The 14,226-nt window shown below is 36.2% G+C and overlaps 1 protein-coding gene across 2 annotated transcripts in view; it reads left to right on the top strand.

Annotated features, from left to right (window-relative positions):
- The window catches only part of BAZ2B (bromodomain adjacent to zinc finger domain 2B), a 168,841-nt gene that overhangs the window by 140,787 nt on the left and 13,828 nt on the right, over window positions 1-14,226 (top strand). For both annotated transcript variants that reach the window (XM_050899489.1, XM_050899490.1), the window contains 7 exons: window positions 883-1,023; window positions 1,805-2,059; window positions 2,820-3,034; window positions 4,447-4,521; window positions 9,666-9,909; window positions 11,891-11,953; window positions 13,233-13,377. In XM_050899489.1, coding sequence (XP_050755446.1) covers window positions 883-1,023; window positions 1,805-2,059; window positions 2,820-3,034; window positions 4,447-4,521; window positions 9,666-9,909; window positions 11,891-11,953; window positions 13,233-13,377 — 1,138 coding nt within the window. The remainder of the gene's footprint in view (window positions 1-882; window positions 1,024-1,804; window positions 2,060-2,819; window positions 3,035-4,446; window positions 4,522-9,665; window positions 9,910-11,890; window positions 11,954-13,232; window positions 13,378-14,226) is intronic.

Raw genomic sequence — 14,226 nt, 5'->3', positions numbered from 1 at the left:
TATATGGAATATTCCATACGTGGTTTCTTACTCAATATTTTGCATTCGATATCGGTTGCATAGAGGTATGTAATGAATTGCGTAGGCAGGCCAGCATATCAACGCTGGGCATGTGACAACATAATCTCTGGAGTCAGGGATAGGAAAGGCAGTTGGAGCTCCAAATTCAAAGTTAGTCTTAGCAGGTTAGAGAGATAGTATAGTATTCTGTGTGACATCAATGTAGAGTGTGTTGGAAGAGAAAAATAATAGATCCTTGGCTTCTCACTTGATTATCACTGTGTTCTTGTTGTACAGAACAAGATATTAATGACTGTTCGGTTTTCAGATTGCATGCTAAGTGCATGGTAACTCAAGGCCAGAAGCTATGTGTGTTGAAAAGATGAGTTTTGTTTTATAAGCTATTCATATCCAGTTTATGTATTCTGGGAATTTTTAAACCATGTGTTGTCCAGAGAGGTCTTCCCAACTACTGCTTTCTTGAGTGGTCTCTGCTTTAGCAGATGCATATTGATGATACCATTGTGTAAGCGGGGCCTTTAAAATCAGATGCCTTGCATGTATGGCAGTTCTTTACCATGTTTTCATCCATACCAGTCATCTTTCTGAAACGGTACTCCAAAGCATCTTTCAGTGTACACATACTCAATACCCATTTCCATGTGGACAGGAGAGAAAAAAAGTGAATCTTAGATTTGCTTACAAATTCGATGGTTTTGTTCTATTTCTGTAGTTTCCCCCTTCCCTTTACTTGAATGCAGGTTCCTTAAGTGCTTTGGTAATTATTAAGATTACGTAAGTAGTGCTTTTCAAATTCCTAGATTGTTCCATTGTAAGTATAATAAGTGGGTTTTATTTTCTGCCCTTTTAATTCTATTTAAGGAAAAAGAACGGTTAAAGCAAGAGAAACGTGATGAAAAAAGATTAAATAAAGAACGTAAACTGGAACAGCGAAGATTGGAATTAGAAATCGCAAAGGAGCTAAAGAAGCCTAATGAAGATATGTGCTTAGCAGACCAGAAGGTAATCGTAATAATGTAAACTTATTTTCTTGCCTCTTGTTTCTGTATTTTGCCATTGTGACACTTAACTTTTTTTCTTGCAGCCACTCCCAAAGCATTCAAGTTTTGGTCTAGATAATTAGAAAACTATTTGAAATATATACAAATACAAGTTACTACAAACACTAAAGTAGCATATGTTTAGTTAATGAAAAGCATTTTGTTTAAAAGTGGCCTGCTTCCAAAAAGCACTTGCATGATTGCTTCAAAAAAAGATCAATTACTCGGAGTTATTTTTACAGCAAGAATATGCATCATGTCTCAGTACAGAGGCACTAGATAGAGCTTTTCTCATATGTGCAACTATTCTAAGCTGTTACTGAAAAAAAATTACTCTCCCAGTCTTCTGTGTTCTTAGTTCTTGTCCTTCAGGACTTGACATACCTCAGGTTCAAGCCCTCTCTGTTCCAGAGAATTCCCCTCCCTATGTCCCCCAAATATTTTTAAACCACCTTTCACAGTATTTTGGCTCAGAATACGGCCTGAGTGCGTCTCCTGGCCAAAAAGTAAGTAAGTATTAATCTCTTGCCTCCTATAATATGTGAAAAGGTAAACATGCTTCAGCTTTAAATTGAATTTACTGGATGGGATATGGGGGGGCAGCTTCTCTATAGCCTTTACCTTCTAGAATTGTCATGCTGTAGGTCATATGGAAGTATTAGCCAATTTCCCTAGCTAGTATCAAAAAAATTTTCTTTTGAAATATACTACTGAATCTTTCATTGTTTTTCTTTATTTTTCAGCCTTTGCCAGAGTTGCCTCGCATCCCAGGCCTTGTTCTTGATGGAAGCACATTTTCAGATTGTCTCATGGTAGTGCAATTCCTGCGTAACTTTGGTAAAGTTCTTGGCTTTGATGTGAATGTGGATGTCCCTTCCCTGAGCGTTCTTCAAGAGGGTTTGCTAAACATAGGGGACAGCATGGGAGAAGTACAAGACTTGCTTGTAAAGCTTGTCTCTGCAGCTGTTTGTGATCCAGGACTTGTTACAGGATACAAGGTAAAAAAAAAGGGGGGGGGGGGGGGATATATCCATAGTAAACATTTATGAATGCATTCTTCATAATGTGTCTTTGACACCTCTCTGATTTGGATTTCCATTCTCTTTCCTAATTCTTCTCTTTGGTGTCACTGTTCTAATGTTACTCAAAGACTTTCTGTGCCCTGTCAGCCTTCCCATTTTCCAGAAGTGATATATTTCTGGGTATTTTCTCTACCCTCCTCCACTTTTATTTGGACCTCTTGTAGGGCACTGACACATCTGTGGCCACGTCTTTTAACTCCTTTTTCTTCCCCTTTCATTCTTGCCCTCATGTTATACTCAGTGAATCTTGCCATTTCTTTCTCCAGAGTCTGCTCTCTACGTCACTTTATCAAAACTCTGATTCATTCATGATTCTCTTTCTGATTATTCTTCTTTTTCAAGCCAACATAGCTCTTTTCTACTCTAGAACTCTACATAGCATGATTGTACAAAACAGCATTCATCAAGTTCCAGTTGGATGATGTCTTTTTTCATTTAACCTATTTCATTAATGTTAATATTATCTCTGTTCTTAAAAACTTAGAGGTGAAGACCTTCTCATTTGTTACTCTATTGAGATTTACATTTGAATAGTTTTAAAGAAAAATCCCGATTAAAGTCCTTATGTAAAAATGCAAACAAACCCACTCCATTGATTTATAAACAATAATATAGCCTGAAGAGGAAAATAATATTTTTTAAATGTGATTGTTCAACACGTCTTCATTCTTTTTAGGCTAAAACTATTCTTGGGGAACACTTACTGAATGTTGGTATCAATCGAGATAATGTGTCGGAGATTCTGCATATATTCATGGAGGCTCACTGTGGGCAAACTGAGCTGACAGAGAGCTTGAAGACAAAAGCTTTTCAGGCACATACTCCAGCTCAGAAAGCATCAGTACTTGCTTTTCTTGTCAATGAGTTAGCATGCAGCAAAAGTGTAGTCAGGTAAGATTTCTCCCAAACAGGTCTATAAAAATAAAGTTATTAAAATGTTACAGTTCAGAAATACTGTATACGCTGTGTTCTGTTACAGGAGGATTCTTGATGTTCTTATAATGAAAGCTGAAATTTGCTATGTTACTGCTTCTTACCTTTACATACTTCTGATAGGATGGAAGAGTAGAACTTTACCATGTTTGGTTTGTTTTCAAAGCTTGCACCAAAACTTCTCCAGCTGTTTTCGGAGTAAAAGATGAGGTTGATTACAAAGAAATTTACTAGGTATTCTAGGGAATAATTTAGAAGAGTTGTATAAGGCTTCTGCAGTACATTGTTTTCCCTTTTCTCCTTTTGTTTAAGACGTCTTTTGTCCAAATACTTGAACTAGGGTCATAAGCCGAGGTGGCAAGCCTGATTTATCATGATAGTAATTCAAGAAAGTGTATACTTCCTTTGTGGTCAGTAATGTATAGCATTTCATCATTAAAAACAACCCCTATGTTAAACAACATTTTAAAACTCAACAACGTGCAATAAAAACTTAGGAAATGCCAGTCTTTGGGATACCTGTACCTCTGCATACTTACTTACTGTGGTAAAGTCTTTTATCACCTAATTGAGTGCTGTTTTGTTTCCTGGTGAATTCTGCTGCTTTTGGTATACTATGCTGCATAAGTGAATCAGGGTTGTGTAAGGCAAGAATGAAAGAGATACGTCATGTTTTCCAAAGTTAAGAAATAGCAGAAGTGGGCAGTGCAAGTGCTGTGCATGTATTGTGCAAGAGTTCATGTGTATTAATCAAATTCATCATAGTAAGAAACTTTATCATATTGCAGATGACCAGCTGTTCAGTCAGATTTGTAGAAATGATCACTCACAACTTGAGTTTCTATATTTTCACCATAGAAACAACTATAACCTGCTAAATTGTTGAGACTGGGATGTCTCAGAAGTGGGCTCGCAGACGGTCACTGTACTGAAGCACTTTTTTTGGTTCTTCAATTTCTACAGTGAAAAGTGAACATTAGTTTGTAGGTCACATGGATCCTAGTTAGAATACCGTAGACGTACCAGTGATATTTTTGTTTTCAGCGCAGGGCTAGATGCTTTGTGGCAAATAGATCTGGAGGCTTGACATTGAATTAGAACTATGGAAAGAAATGTCAAATTCTTTGAATGACATGCTTATTGTGGAAAGAAAGCTTATGTGATACTGTAAATAAAGACTGCCTGACATAGGTACAGCAGTACACTACATCAGCATTCCTAGTATTGGAATTTCCTAGCTTTAAAATTATTTATTTTGAATTTTAAACATTTCTCCAAGATAGTTCTGTGAGACAAAGTATCTGTACATACATGTCTGTCAGAAAAAGATATGTAAGTTCACAGTTAATGGATTATTTTGTCTTTGACAGTGAAATTGATAAAAACATTGATTATATGTCAAACTTAAGGAGAGATAAATGGATGGTTGAAGGCAAACTTCGGAAGTAAGTTTCGTTTCCTTAATACTACAATATATTGCTTTTTTGCATTTGCTCAGATATGCTGCTATATAGGCAATTGGTTCTAAGGACAAAATTAGCTGATGCAATTACAGGTTTACCAAGAAGTTAGTAACTGAACTGCTTAATTAAGATGGATGTGGATTTAGAATGGTGCAGCACCAGTCTTTTATAATCTATTAAAGATGCATGAGATTCAGAGGGTTAGTGTCCTTCAAAATTGGAGCAAAGTCAAGTCCATTTTGTATTCTTTGGAAGAAAGTACAAATTTTTTATTGGAATATTACAGGAGCTGTCAAATCGCTATTGACGTTATCAAAGTTTATTTGGATCTACCATAATTACCAATGTTCATTCTGAAAGGTGTTTTAAGAAGACATGATTTTCATACAACAACTACCAATCGCATTTTGCTAATTTATATTATGTTATCTTAGTGTTTCCCATCTGTCAATGTGGTGGTGTTCCCTTATAGCTAGGGATCATACGTAGAATGCAAACTTTGAGATTTTTTCTTATATTTTTATTTAAGGTAAAATTGGAACTTTTTAAGGGTTGTCAGTTTCATGTCCACTGTTCTCCCATCCTACAAGACAAAATTCCATACAGCAAGCATAACGGCTCCAACTACCAGGAAGCTAGAAGGCGTAAAGTTCATGAATCACAGGGGGTAAAAATACATAGCCAGACTCTACTTTCCTTTTTTTTCCTTAGCCATCTTTACCTCTCACTAGGAATGGTGAATCCTTTCTTAGTCTTTGCTTTAGGTACTTGTGTTTCTAATCTTATGTCTCACTTTTTTCCCTTTAATGTATCTCAGAAGGAAGAAGGAAAGAAGTAAAGAAGAAGGACAAGAGGGAGGTAGAGGAAAAAATTAGACCAATAAAAAAATTCTCTACTAACTGCAGAGCCCAGTCTGCAGAGGGTTAATATATTTTATCTTTTAGGACAATCCAAATACCTTTTCCTGTCTTTATCTGTATCCTCTCTATGGGATATAGTTTAAAAAGTGTTTCTGAAGTTCTGATGCAGCCAACTGTCCATTAGTGGAATGGCACCCTTACCTGTCCTTGTCTCCTTAGGGACTGCTGAGTCTTTCTCTCCCTCCATCAAACTGTAAGTACTTGTAGATTTAGGATCCTCCCTTTTCCTCATGATCTCTCTTTTCTTCCCTTTCAAATAGTGGGCATAATACCCTGAAGTCCCAAGCTTCTCTTCCTTTCTACAATCATTTCTCTATTTCTTGTGTTTTCCCCTCACATGTGGATTTCAGGTTCCAGTAGTGCTGTCCCTATTTTCGAGCGTAAGTATCGCGGGAGTGCTCAGAAACGTTGTTCTTCTGCCTCTTTGAATTCACTGGGCTTGATTCATCTCTCTCATCTTTGGTTCAAAATCTTTGGATTTTCCACTGTTTATCTGATGAACTCTAAAAGCTTTTTAGAAGAGCCTTCTTTGATCAATTTTAAACAATGTTTTCTTCTTTATTATGTCAGTTGGTGTTTTCCATGAACTCTTACAACTGTTCTGGGGCTTCTCTGAAAAGAAATCTGTCCATTTCAGTCTTCTGTTTGGTCTTTTTTTCTGCTTCCAGACTTCATTCTTATGCATGTTATCTTCCCCATCCATTTCAAAGCTCAGTCCAGTTTTTAAGCATCCCAGTCCCAAACAGTTTTGCATAGGAATATCTGGTTTCTTGACTACTCGTCATGTGATCAACGGATGTGTACTCTTTTCATATGCATACAGACCTTTACATGACCCTCAACACAAGCCCATCATGCGTGGGAAGTCAACAGTGGTAGATGCTGAGGAATGGGTTTATTTCATCTCAGCCTGGTCTGCCAGTGTTTGTTGTGGTAAATCTTCATACCACTATGTCCAGACTGTCTTGAAGTATATCCAAGTGGGATGAGAAAAGATTCTACCTGTATCAGATGTTTTCACTAAGTGATTGTTTTGTGCTTACGTTCTCACTTTTTATGAGATTACCTCCTCAACTGGATATTGGGGGTGGGGAGAGGGGTGCAAAAAAACCCCCCAAACAAACCCAAAGAAAACCTGTGTTTGTAAGATACAAAAAAGCAACATTAAAATCCCAGGTTGGAAAAAGGAATCATTGTATAAAAGCCTATAGGGATGCTTCCCCCGCCCTTAAGGATATTGAACAAAACTCCTTGATAAGTATAATATATATGGTTGGAAACTGAATTCTGAGCTCCCTGGACTGTTTCTGCTGGGCTGATGGTCAGTGAGAGGTTGCATCTAATTCCTTCTCTATCACATTTAGATGTGAATCTTGATACTAATCACCATTTTTGTAAAGGCACCTGTCTCATACAATCAATTTGTCTTTCTTTGTGCTTTCTGTATCACAACTATAGTCAGAAGACTGTCTCAGCAGAGATGATTCAGCTGTTTTTTAACAAGATAATCATAATCTCAGCATCTCCTTTTCCATTACATGTCTTCTCCTTGGCATCTCTTTTGTAGCTGGATCAATATAAAAGGGAATAAAAATGAAATATAGCTACTTGAAGGATTAGGTAATATCTGTTTCTTTACAAGACTTGAAATACTGCAGAACAAGGTTTTTCACTGCAACAATGTTCTTTTTAAGATGCCAGTATTATGGCATACTCCTTGTAAGTTACTTTCCAATGAGGCCATCTCAACTGTAAATGATGATGGTATATCAAAAGCAGTGTTACATGAGGGGAGAAATTACACCCTGAGTTTGGGTAGGAGGTGGTAATGCTGATTTGGGAAACTTTCATTTTTTAAGACCCAAGCTGAAGTGTGTTAAAAGTACGTTTAGAATTTCTTTGCCTTGCTACTATTTAATATTTATGTGCAAAAATTATGAGGAAGGCATGAAAATTAAGTCAAAAGGTGAATTTTCCTTCTATGATCTAGTAAACATTACAGATTAGATTAGAGCAGGCTTAAGTCACACATCTGATTATCTGATGGGTCACTCTTCTTATAGGCCAGTAGACTTTCTCTCTCAAGAGTTGCAGATGTCGTTTTGGTATATACCTGAAAGTGAGAAAGATGATACAGTTTTCTGAGTGAAGGCTTTCTTCTCTCAGTAAGCCATATGTCTACGTAGCAGCAGGAAAATTATGCTACCTCTTGAAATACCTGAACATTTTTTTAAGTTAGGCTCTCATTGGTTTCTGCCTCTACGCTACTTTGGATACAGATTGCTGCCTTCTTATGGTTATGGTGCTATTAAAAGAGCGCATCTTTGATTCATTTCCATCGTTATAATTTGTAGTGCCATGCAGGCTTCCTTTAGTGCTTGACAGCATTATATCTCTATCTTTACTTTGAGCAAAAGTAGCCTTTTTTGCTTCTTCTCATTTCTTTTAGGTATATGAAAGGGTGTTTGCTGGTCATTGAACTTCCACCTGCCAGCTTTATTACTGAATTGTCTTCAAGATTATCTTAGTCTAATTTGTCACTAAAATTGTCCAGTCATGCAGCAGTCAATCCAATCATTGACTAGTGGCTTTGTTTGATAGTTAATTCCTGTGTGTAGGCAGGAATTTCCAGTCCAGATGAAGAGGATTTGATGGTTTGAAGTTATCCTCGTAAAAAGCAAATTTTTTTCTAAAAAACTTAACTCAGTGGAAGCCTGAGTAGTATTGATACTCAATGAGACTAAGGCTTTTTGCACCAGACCTGAAAATGTTACTTGCTTCCAAATTCACTGGGAGGCTTGAGAAATTTTTTTTAATCAAAAAATATTTTAAATTGCTAAAGTAGTTAAAAAACCATTTGTATTGGAAAAATAAAAGTGTAAAAATTTCTAAATTCTCCAGTGGATTAACCACTGCATAAAAAAAACCCACAACAAACAAAAAAACTCCCCCCCACACAAAAAAACCAAAGCCCAACTGTTTTCAAGCAAACAGAAGTCCCCTTGATGATTTCTTGCTAATGGTCTTTTTAAAAAGTGCTGCTACCAATTGAGCAGTGACAGCTTCATTTAAATCTGTGCTGTTGAGTACTGGCTTTGTTTATCAGCATTTTAGAAGGCTGATACGCTTGTCAGTATGCCCAGAAGCCAGTACTTCTACAACACTCATCATACTCGTAGCCACTTGCTGTATGGAATATTGTTTTGTAGGATGGGAAGAGAGAGAAGTACGACAAGGAAAAATTACGTACTGGTAATTGTGTTTGTCGTTACTGTTCTACTTTTCCCATCCTACCTTCTTCCAATCATCTTTTACAAAAATCTTTTGTCTTTTCTACGCATGTTTATGAATCTCTTCTAAGTCAGTTGCATTTTTGGTCTGCATTGTAAGTGACTGGTTAGGCCTGGCTATTTATACCTCCTGTGATTCAGCATGTTTGCCTGCTAGCTCCCTGATAGGTGGAACTGTAATTTTTGCTGTGTGGAATCTTGTCTTATAGGGTTTTTATAGAAGAAGAAGGTCTACTACAACCATAATTACTGGTATGTAAGTTTCCCTTTTCTTTCATGAAAGGAAAAATGAGAGTTTGATTGAGTAATCTCCTAGTAGTTTAGGTAGCTGAGATTTCTCAGAAAAGAAAGTATGTCCTAGAACAAAAAGATCAGCCAAAGGACTAAAGTCAAATAATATATAATAAATTAAAAATGCATAAAAATCTGAAATGGAAAAAAAAATTTAAACCAACCTTGCTGTTGCCATGCAAATGTAAATAATTCCATACTTCCAACTGAGGATTTTTGCCTTTTCCCCCCCTGCTCAGACACAGGTATTTTATGATCATCTTCTTAAATGCATAAAACAAAAGATAAAGAAGTTGAAATGGTTCTTTCTTCTAATTGTCTTTCCTGACTTTTCAAAATCCCTCTTGTGTTTCATTTCTTCTAAACAGTTACACAATAAAATTCACCTGCGAGAAACAGAAATTCTATTCAGAACTGAATAAGAGGCTTAAGGGGTTTTATAACCTGAATTTTTCTTGTTGACTAATGGCAATAAATATTGAGAAAATACAGTGTCGTATTAGAACAGAAGAGCTAATTTGAATCTAAAATGTAATGTATGATTTACTTTCAACCACATAGGAAGAAAGGTATGTTTATGCTACAGACATACTCCATAATTTCACCCCTTGTCATGTGTTTCAAGGCTTAGAATCATTCATGCCAAGAAAACTGGCAAAAGAGATGCTACAGGAGGTGGTGACGTAGGAGAGGAACAGCACTCTTTGGAAACACCAACACCAGGCCGCAAACGCAGACGAAAGGCGGGGGACAGTGATTACGATGATGATGATGATGATGACAGTGATGATCAGGCAGAGGAGGATGATGAGGATGAAGAGGACAAAGAAGATAAAAAAGGAAAGAAGGCAGAAGTTTGTGAGGATGAGGTGGGGGATTTTAAGTATAGTGAAACTTAATAAGTGAAAACGTGTTTTCCTTCTGTTTCTCTGCAATACAGCACTGCTTCCCCAAAATCTCACAATAAAAAGGAAGGAAGAATAACTCACCTCCAATATTTTTAAATTTTTGGAATAAGTTTATTTCCTAGAGTACTTTTTTCTTTTTTTGAAAGCTATTATAGTATGGGTTGGTGGTTTGTTTGGTGGTTTTTTTTTTTTTTTTTTCTTCTCATTGGTTTGTTTTGGTTCCCCCCACCCGTTACTTGTTTTGACTTAGTCTGAATTTCTCTGAAATTCTGAAAGATTGTACCAGATCCAGAGAACTGCAGCTTTGTTACCAAATCAGCCTAACTGTGGTTTTCTCTTAACGGAGAATAAAGGTCATTTATTAGTTAACAAAATAATAAAGAAGTGTAAAGTTATATTTAACATCATCTATTATAAAGCTTGCCTGTGACCTTCCTGTGTATTTTTTTCATAACTTTTCTAGGGTAGTCACTGCCCAACTGTATTTGATCACAATATGATAAATTTTACTAGTCAATATCAGATAAGATACAGGAAGGATCACTGAAACATTTTTAGCTTGTTGAGCCGAATTGTATGTAGAATAGTCAAAAGATTTTTTTAATAGAAGTGCCAGAGGCCTGTAAGGTTCACTGTAGAACTCTAGAATTTTCTACTGGATGAAACCTGATAAGAGAGACAAGCAATACCCAATACTGCATTTTAGCGCGCTGAATGTTGCACTGTTTGCCAGAAAGTGAGCCATGTATGCGAGGTTATTGAAGTTCAAACTAAGGTTTTATGGGTGCTGTGGATATGGCCGCTTGAACAATGCACATATACAACATGTGTGAACTCAAATCTTTGCAAACACTCGTCATTAGAAACCCAACTAGTTTCTAGGGTAGGAACAGCCCTTTGTGCTATTATTCTGGATTTATTTCAAGTACTATAATGTGTTTGAATTTAAGAGAATACCTTAGAGGCATCGCACAAAGGTCTTACAAATTAATACTTCAGAATTAAAAATAAGTAATATTTAGGTATCTAATCTCACATCCATCCCTTAATCTTTTTCCCTTTAGTACAATCTCCTATTTTGGTGCACTGGGCATTTCGTAGACAAAAGCCCTGTAACTCCTGTAGAGAGATTAGTTTTCTGATATAACAGAAGTTCCATTGCATTCATGCTATATGTGGTATTTCAGAAGGCTTGACTCTGGTACACTTTTACAGAGCCAAGAAATCCAAGACCAGTATCTTACGGTGCAGGTGATGGGAGCTCCTAGGATTTTGGTTGTATTCTTTTGGAAACTTACTGTTATCCCCAAAGACCTTCTTGGACTAAATTAAAACTCTCTTATGGAAATGACTCTCATTTTTAAACTGTGTCAAGAAGAAGGGAACCACAGACTTAATAATGGGTGCATTCCTCTTCAAAAATCAGCAAGATTCATACTGGAACTTTTAAAGCAAACTTGTAATTTAAAGTGGCTCTACAATTTCTTGTAGACATTGAAATAAAATGCAAGTGTGCACTGACCAAAGACTGATTGATAAGATTTTGACAGATTGCATTATTTCATACATGAAAAACACTTAGAAATGAATTTGAATATCCAAAAAGCTTCACAGAAACTAAGATTAAGTTTTATAGTCTTAGGTATTCATGCACAAACTGAATTACTACTTCCAGTAAAAGAATGTTTTCAGCGAACATTTGGCCACGAGCTTTCTCCTTCGTATGCATCTGGGGTGGTTTGGAACGATTCAAGAGAGATCTTTTTCCAGTTACACTGTTCCTAGTCAAATATATTGAACAAGTACAAAATTTGAACTTTTTTACCCTTAGAATTTGCCTCTCATTTTCTGTTACATCTTTTTACTGTAATATTAGTAAGACATGGTAGTATGATTTTACCCTGAAATAAATTTGGCATGACAGAATATTTGGTGATTATAGGATGATGGGGACCAGACAGCAAGTGTTGAAGAACTAGAGAAGCAGATTGAAAAACTGACAAAGGTGAGAGGTCATTTGTCGTTGTTACACTACAAATTTGATCACTGGATGTCATGAGTTAGAATGTTAACCATCATTTTCAATGCTCCAACTTAATATAAATTGAAATAAGGATCAGCTTTTGTTTCATGAAAATACGAATGATGCTACTTGTTCATGACACCTGAATTGTGAGTTTAGACTAGTGGCACTAAGTGGATATGACTCAAAAGACAGTTAGAAAGCTGCTGATAGTATATTGGCACATCTCAGAATAAAAAGTAGTATAACTTTTATCCAGACCCAATTGATATACTTCTGTTTGTTGATCTTAGAAAGTGATGATAAAGTCTGTGTACGAGAAGCAATGACTTTTCCATTATACAAATGATTGCAGTTCTCATTCCCTCCTACAGCTGGCTAATTTCTGCAACTGTGTTCCAAGCCAATACGGAGAGCTGTCTTTGCTTCAGATTTTGAAAGAAGAAACAATGGAATAGGAAGAGAAATGTAAATGAGAAAGATAGAATGCTGTAGATAGGGGTACTCATGGCCCGTGTTTTTATTCTTCGTATTGGAAAATTCGTCATTTAACTTTGTCTCTTGGTTTGTCATGTTCCAAATTGCAATAAATTAGGAGTCCAGAATTACACCTGACTTCCAGCAGTGTTAATTTAGGAGAGCAAGAATTGAATAAACAAACTGAAATTCTTGTTGGCCCCCCTCAGAGAACTGTTTGTGTTTGAATAGAGAATTTATTTTCAGACATTATCATTCTCATTCTTTTATGAACCAGTTAAAATATCTCATTAGTTTCCCATCAGGAGCTGCAGTATCAGCTATCTTCAGTGCTCTGTTTACTATTTGCTGTTACTGTATAATTGATGGGATTTCAGCTGTTCTTGTGCAGTGAAATCTCTGATCCTATTGTTCTCTGAGAGTCAGTGTTAAAAACACAGGACCTACCATCGCAAAATGTGTTTTTAAAGGAAGACTGATAAACTTAAGCTGAACCAGGAAGTGATTGAATTGATTTTTTTTTTTTTTAAGGGAGCTCTCTAAGTAAAATCATCAAGGCAGCAATTGTGAGTAGAATATCCCATAACACACACACACACACACAAAATCTCTAAGACAGCCTCCTCATGTGACCCTTGAAGACAGCCTCCTCATGTGACCCTTGAAGACAGCCTCCTCATGTGACCCTTGAACTTTTGTTCAGTCTGGCAGCCAGGAGATATTTTCTGTTATAACGAATTTTTTTCCCCTGTTGAATTATAATGCTTTCCCTTTTTTAAAACAGCAACAAAGCCAGTACAGAAAGAAGTTATTTGAAGCTTCACACTGTTTGCGTTCAATGATGTTTGGTCAAGATCGTTACAGGCGCCGATACTGGATTCTGCCCCAATGTGGTGGTATTTTTGTAGAAGGCATGGAAAGTGGTGAAGGTAAGAAATATAAAGGAATAACGTCACACCAAACATACTATGCCAAAACATACTGCCTGTCTCTGTAGGCTATAATTTCGTCCAGCAAGGTCTTTAGGCTTCACCGTAAACCAGAGGCTAAACAGGCTACTGTCAGTAGACCTCTGTATTCATATGGTGCTCTCTGATACTCTTTTTCTGATTATGAAATATCAGTTAATATCTTTCAAAATGAGGATTAATATTTTGGAATTTTTCAGTTGTTATAGTTCTATATGTTAGGCTTTTTCATATTTATCTACATGGGATATTTTTTGGCTCTTTCTGAACTATTTCACATTTCCCTATGGCACTGAACTCTGCATATGAAAACTAGGATGACCATAGAACACAAAAAAAATTCTTTCATCTTCAGTTGTTATATTTGGTGAAAATACACAGACTATTCTCTACTTGAAGATCTGATATATGTCTGCAAAAATATGAAAATTATTTTCACACAGTGAAGTACTGTGTTTTCTAATCAACAATATGATTTAGTCTCTGTATTTTACCAACTGATCTTTCTTCCAATCCAGCAAATGCTGAAGTAATTTTTGCTAAAATTAAAATGTAATTTTGTCGTTGTGACAGTTGTATGCTAACTGTGATTGAATTTTTCACACACTTTAAATTGGATAGATGCAGAAAATACGTATTAATCTGACCTTTTCCTGGATATTGCAATTTTTAAACATAAGCCTTCATTTTGGTCACAGAAAAATCCTTTCTAATTCTGATACAGATGAAGCAAAATCCCATTATGCTCACAATTTCCCCCCCCCCCCCAAATAATAATAAAAAAAAAATCTCTGATACACATCAGAATTG

This window comes from Gymnogyps californianus, chromosome 7, assembly GCF_018139145.2.
Source record: "Gymnogyps californianus isolate 813 chromosome 7, ASM1813914v2, whole genome shotgun sequence".
Classification (NCBI taxonomy): domain Eukaryota; kingdom Metazoa; phylum Chordata; class Aves; order Accipitriformes; family Cathartidae; genus Gymnogyps; species Gymnogyps californianus.
Note: the sequence above shows the minus strand (reverse complement) of the source record. Positions and strands in the feature narration are given on the sequence as shown.